The 6,000-nt window shown below is 59.9% G+C and overlaps 1 protein-coding gene across 7 annotated transcripts in view; it reads right to left on the minus strand.

Annotated features, from left to right (window-relative positions):
* Nucleotides 1-4,924, minus strand: part of IL6R (interleukin 6 receptor) — a 51,997-nt gene extending 47,073 nt beyond the window's left edge. For 5 of the 7 annotated variants that reach the window (XR_004343077.1, XR_004343076.1, XR_004343078.1 and 2 more), the window contains exon 1: nucleotides 4,804-4,924. Coding sequence is in view for 4 of the 7 variants with exons in the window: in XM_030302327.1 (XP_030158187.1) it covers nucleotides 4,804-4,888 (85 nt within the window). In the remaining 3 variants the exon portion in view is untranslated. Of the gene's footprint in view, nucleotides 1-3,971; nucleotides 4,147-4,803 lie in introns of those variants that run through there. The other 2 variants (XM_030302325.1, XM_030302326.1) reach the window with 2 other exon arrangements.
* Nucleotides 4,925-6,000: the final 1,076 nt, after the last annotated feature.

Here is a 6,000-nt window from a genome sequence, read left to right on the forward strand (position 1 = left end):
GAGAGCGGGGGGGGGGGGGGGGCCTGCTAGGGGCAGAGACGTCAAGCCTGGACCCGGCACCACCTGGCACCACCTGGCCCTGCCGGGGCTGCAGACCTCTCTGGATCTCGAGCCCAGAGAGCAAAGCACACAGGTTAATCACCCGCAGGAAGCTCCTGGGGCTTGGGGGGGGCGGGGGGCGGGGGGGGGGCCTGAGAGCTAAAAGCCTTCCTCCATCACTCCAGGCCTCCAGGTTCTCTTCTCAAGACTCCTGCCACGATGGCAGTTAATGATGCGACATTTAGCACTTCCTGTCCAGCTAGTGTCCCCAGGGAGCCCTCTGCTCCAGGCCCTCAGGATCAGAGAGCATCACAGCGCTAAAGAGGACGGACTTTCCCTGCCAAACTGGTGTCTAAGGGATCCCTGAATGCTTTCGTATTCCCTTCAGGCCCTCATCCAAATATCATCCTCTCCGTGAGAACTTCCCTGGCCTTCCCTCAGAAAGGTCCACGCTATAGGCCCCTATACCTACACACAGTTCCAACCCCCTCTTACTCTTCCTCCTTGGCCCTAGTAACCATCATATTATGTATTAAGCTCACATCTCCATAGGATGAAGCCCCAGTGAGCCAGGATTTTTGTCTGTTTTGCTCATTTTAGCATCCACAATTCTGAGAGCAGCATCTGGAACAGACGAGGAGCTCAAAATACTTTTTTCAAGGGGCGCCTGGGGGGGCTCAGTCGGCTGAGCATCTGACTCCTGGCTTCGTTCGGCTCAGGTCGTGATCTCACGGTTCATGAGATCAGCCCCAGGTCGGGCTCTGCGCTGACAGTTCAGAGCCTGCTTGGGATTCTCTCTCTCTCTCTCTCTCTCTGCCCCTCCCCCGCTCTCAAAATAAGTAAACATTTTTTAAAAGCTTTAAAAATACTTTTCTCAAATGTGTGGATTATTAGCTATATATTCTTCAGCACTTGCTCTGCATTATGGACTGTTCTATACACTCTGCATAATATCTTCTTTCCTCTTTACAACCACCCGCTTAGCTGGTACAATGATTTCTATTTTCTAGATGAGAACAGTGAGTCTCCAAGAGGCAAATTCACTCACACAAACTCACATCATCTCTACACGGCAGGGCTGGGCAGAGATCTGTCCCCACGCCTGAACCATCACCGGTGACGATGGGCTGTGTTCAGGGGGAGAAGAGAAGGTCCAGAGAGGGGTAAAGGAAGAAGCAGCAGAAAGGGTCCGGAAGAAACTGTTTCGTGCTCCACAGCAGCAGCACGTCCCGCAGAACTTTCTGCCGTGATGGACGTGCTCTGTGTGCAAGACGTCAGCCACTACTCACAGGTACCACAGAGCACCTGACACGTAGCTAGTCCAACAAAGGAACTACATTGTGTGTGTTATCTTGTTTTTGTTTTTGTTTTTTTGGTGGGGGGGGGAGGGGAAGCAAGCACACACACGAGCGGGGGAGAGGAGCACAGGGAGAGAGAGAGTGGAGCTTGGTCCCAGGACCCTGGGATCATGACCTGAGCCAAAATCAAGAGTTGGCAAAAACAGAAACAAAAAGAACCAAAAAAAGAGTCGGACACTCAACTGACCGAGCCACCCAGGCACCCCAAGGAACTACATTTTTAACTGGACTCCATTGTAATTAATTAATTTAGTTTATTTTTTTATGTTTATTTATTTTTGAAAGAGAGAGGGACAGAGCGTGAGCAGGGGAGGGGCAGAGAGAGAGGGAGACAGAGAATCTGAAGCAGGCTCTAGGCTCCCAGCTGTCAGCACAGAGCCCGACACAGGGTTCAAACCCACGAACTTCGAGATCATGACCTGAGCCAAAGTCAGATACTCAGCTCAACCAACTGAGCCCCCAGGCAGCTTCAGTGTCACTGATGTAAATATAAATAGACACACCTGGTAAGTGGCTGCGGGACAGGGGAAGGAGGGGAGAGGCGAAGGGGGTGCATATCTACAGCAGTGAGCTCCCCGCCCCGGGCTGCTCCCGGTTTGGTTTACCCACCTGCACCTGCTGCCTGGGGTCCCCTCGCCCCTCAAGGAGCTTCCTCTCTGCACCCTCCCCCACCCCAGACAATCTGTCTTTGGGAAGTTGGTACCAAAGGCCTTTAGGCAGCTGGATTTTCTCAGCCTCTCTCTGGGATTTACATTTGGCCATTTTCAAGCTCCTTTTAGGGTGGAGTCTGGGTAGCTGGTCCCACACAGGCCCCACAGGGCTTTACGCGGACTCAGCGTCTGCTGCGACGAATAAACAAGGGCAGAGGGAAAGCGGGGAGAGATTTCTGGCAACTAGAAGCCTGGCTTCAGCTCCTCAAGCACACCCTTCCGTGGGTCATCCTCAGACCCGCGACTCACAAACAGTATGGGTTGGAAAGGACTGTTCCCGAGCCTCACTTCCAGATACTTCTCTTCAATAAATCTAGGGTGGGGAACGGGACTTGGCCAACGCGCGTGCACACACGCGCGTGCGCACACACACACACCCCAATTCTGATGCAACCAGCCCCAGTGCTACCCTTCTGAGAAATACTGATTCAGGGTGAGGCTGGGAACGGGGGGACACCGGGGGCAGGAAGAAGGCGCCCTAAAGGGGAGTTCAGCAGTTGAGAAAGGACTTTTGAGAGACTTGGAGTTGTACGTGCTTGTTTTGTGTGCCAGCTCGCTCTGCAGAAGGCGGAGGGAACCTGAGTCACCCGTGTCCAGGCCTTCCACGCCCAACACCTGAGTCCCCGCCTGTCTGGGCCCCAGGTTCACCTGAGCGGTCCTGTGGGCTCCGGGCTCAGGCTCGCGGGGGCAGCGCTGGCTGGCGGGGGAAGCACGCCTCCTGGCTACAAGAGCCGCTCCTGGAGAAGCAGCGGGGCTCCCCCTCTAACTCCGCTCCCTCCAGCCTCTGCTGCCCCCTCACTTCCCCAAAGCCAGCGCTTCTCAGCCATCTGCTGTGCGCTTCCTGTACAGTGTCTTTGCGTCTCCTCTCCAGCTCGCGGGCTGCGTGGGTGTGGGAGGAGAGCTGGGTATTTTCTACTTCTCGGCATTTTCCTTCTGAGCTGCGCTTTCACTTCCTCCCCCAGTTCTCAGTTCTGCCTTTCGTGGGCCGCCCAGGCCTGGAGACCACCCCGCCCGTCCCTCTGGAGCACCAGGGGATAGAGACTGACTGCAGCGGGCGGCCCTTTGCAATGCCCAGCGGCCAGGCCACTTAGGAGCCAGAGGGCACAGAAACCGCAGCAGGAAGCTTCCCCGGGGCAGGTGCCCTGGGGTGTGGTGTGAGGAGCCAGACGCAGGCGGGCCGGGGAACCTTGCTCCCCCCCCCCCCGGGGGTGGGGGGAGAGTGCGGCCTCAACCCTGCCCGGCACACCTCTGGCACCACAGGGGACAAGCCCAGGCCTCACTTCCCTTCCCTTGCCCCTCCCGCCCCCGTCCTCAGCCAGCAGGCAGGGCTCTCAGCTCAGCTCAGGCAGAGGACTGGCTCTACTGTTGGGAATCTCGGGCCCGCCTCCACCAAGGGCCTGACCGCATCCCATCCCAGCCTCTCTGAGCCTGTGTCCGCTTTGGATCGAAGTATATCATATATATATATATATATATATATATATATATGTATATGTATATATATATGTATATATATACACGTGTGTATATATATGCACGTACACGTGTAACGTGTATATACATACATATATGTATATACACATGTATATATATATGTAAATATATGTTTACATTTAGTTATTTTTGAGAGACAGAGAGAGAGCACAAGTGGGGGAGGAGTAGAGACAGAAGGAGACACAGAATCCAAAGCAGGCTCCAGGCTCCGAGCTGTCAGCACAGAGCTGGACGCGGGGCTCGAACTCACAAACCGTGAGATCATGACCCGATCCCCAGTCAGATGCTTAACCGACTGAGCCACCCAGGAACCCCAGGAACCAAGTATATTTCAGATCCAGCAGAGAACCAGAACACATGTGGAAGGTACCTGAAGCCTCGGTCAGCAGTGGCTGCCACCTGCAGGGGTTCCCAGTGTGTGCTGAGAAGGGGGGCCCCTCCATTCTCCTCTGTGCAGCACAAGGGGCACCGCCGGCCAGAAAGCAAAGCGCTCACCCCCCTATAGCTTCTGGAGTCCCCTCTCCCAGCAGAGAGACGGCTGGGCTGAGGATGTCTGCCCGGGACAGGACCCACCTGCTCCCAGAAACCTGCAAGCCGCTCCTCAAAGAGGCCCCCATACCCGAAAAGAAGTCTCTGGAGAAGCGGTGGCCGGAGAGCCCGGACACAACTGGGCGCGTGGCCAGAACCCATGGACGGGCTTGGCTGCCAGGGGCCGATTACAGTCAACAGGAGCAAAAGTGTCCGCTGCCCTCTGCCCCGCCCCTCCTGTCCTCTGGCCAGGGAGCCCAGCGTGCGCCAGCCCCAAGGCTCCCGACTCCCCTCCCGGGCCAACCTCGCCACCGGGGTTAAATTCCCGGGCCGGCGGCCGCGGGAGGTGCCAGCCCCCTCGCAGTCGGGGCTGTGACACACACACACACACACACACACACACACACACACGCGTGCACCCGGGACCGAGGCGGAGGGGGAAGGGCCAGCGACGCGGCCCCCAAAGCCAACGCCGAGAGCGGCGCCGGTGCCCCGGCCGCCCCCGCGGGAATGCGCCCCCCACCCCGCGTCAAGACCCCCGGGGGCGCAGAGAAGGAGGTTCGAGACGCGGCCCCCCGACCACACGCCAAGTCGGCGGCCACGGAAGAGGGGTGCCGCCCCCCTCCCCCCCCCGCCGGCCGCCCCCGCCCTCCAGGTGCGCGCGAAGACCTTACCCGGCGCGGGACAGCCCCCGGGGGTCAGGGCGGCCCCTGGCGCGGCCAGCAGGGCGGTGAGCAGCGCGCAGCGCAGGGCCAGCATGCTTCCTCCGCGGCTGACGCGCCGAGGTCCCGGGGCGGCGGGGCCGGGCGGCCGGGCGGCCGGGCGGCGGGGCGGGGCGGGGCGGGGCGCGCGGTGGGGCGGGCTCAGGCCCCGAGCGCGGCCGCCGTCCCCCGGGTCCCCGCGCTCTCCCGGCCCGGGCTCCGCGGCAGCGTGACTTCCCGCTCGCACATGACTCAGCCGCCGACCGTGCCGGCCGCGAAGGAAAGCCCTGGCGGAGCGGGAGCGGGAGCGTCCCCGCCGGCCCGGGGCGCTGTTGCGAAAGCCGAGCGCGCGCGCCGCCCGTCGGGGAGCCGCTTCCGGCCGCGAGCGCCGCACCTGGGCCGCGGGCGCCTCGCCTGGGCCGCGGGCGCCTCGCCTGGGCCGCGGGCGCCGCCCCAACCTCCCCAGGGCCCCCTGCCGCGCGCGGTTTCGACTTTTGGTGAGGAGACCGGGACTGGGACTTTGCCGTGAAAGGAGCACCTGGACGAGGCGAAGGGACTGAGCGTGCCGGTGATGCCGTTTCACGGCCCCGGGGGGTGGGGGGGGGCCCTTGGAATCACCTGGGGAGCCCTCATAACCACCCTCAGAGATTCCGATTTGACGGATCTGGGATGAGGCTTGGGCAACCGAACCCTGCATTCTCTTACTGCCCCCTTCCGCCCCGAGCGTGCAGTCCGGCTTTGGAGGCAAGTACAGCAGCCCCCGGCCCGGGCAGACCTCCCCCTACTGTTTCTGCCACTGCTGTTCCCACTCTGGGTTTTCATTTTCCTCATCCGTCAGACACAGATAAGAGCGGCTAGCCTGGTCAGGGAGATTGTGAAGATCCCAGATGATGTCTGCACATCTGGACAGGTCTGGGCCATAGGTGATCAGAGATGTCAGAAGCTGCACATCCGCCCTCCCGATCTGACGGAAACTGGTACTTGACTTTCAGGAGCAACCGCAAAGAGCTCTTGAAAGGCCCCACCAGTATTCCCCAGGGAGCCTGAAGCTGCCAGGGTGGCCTCAGAGCTCAGCTTGAGGGGGTGGGTGGGGGTGGAAATCCTGAAATAAGGTCTAGGCTGAGAAGTTTCTGGACAACCAGAAACAACATGCTAATTAGAACGTGCGTT

The sequence above is a fragment of the Lynx canadensis genome, chromosome F1, assembly GCF_007474595.2.
Source record: "Lynx canadensis isolate LIC74 chromosome F1, mLynCan4.pri.v2, whole genome shotgun sequence".
NCBI lineage: Eukaryota > Metazoa > Chordata > Mammalia > Carnivora > Felidae > Lynx > Lynx canadensis.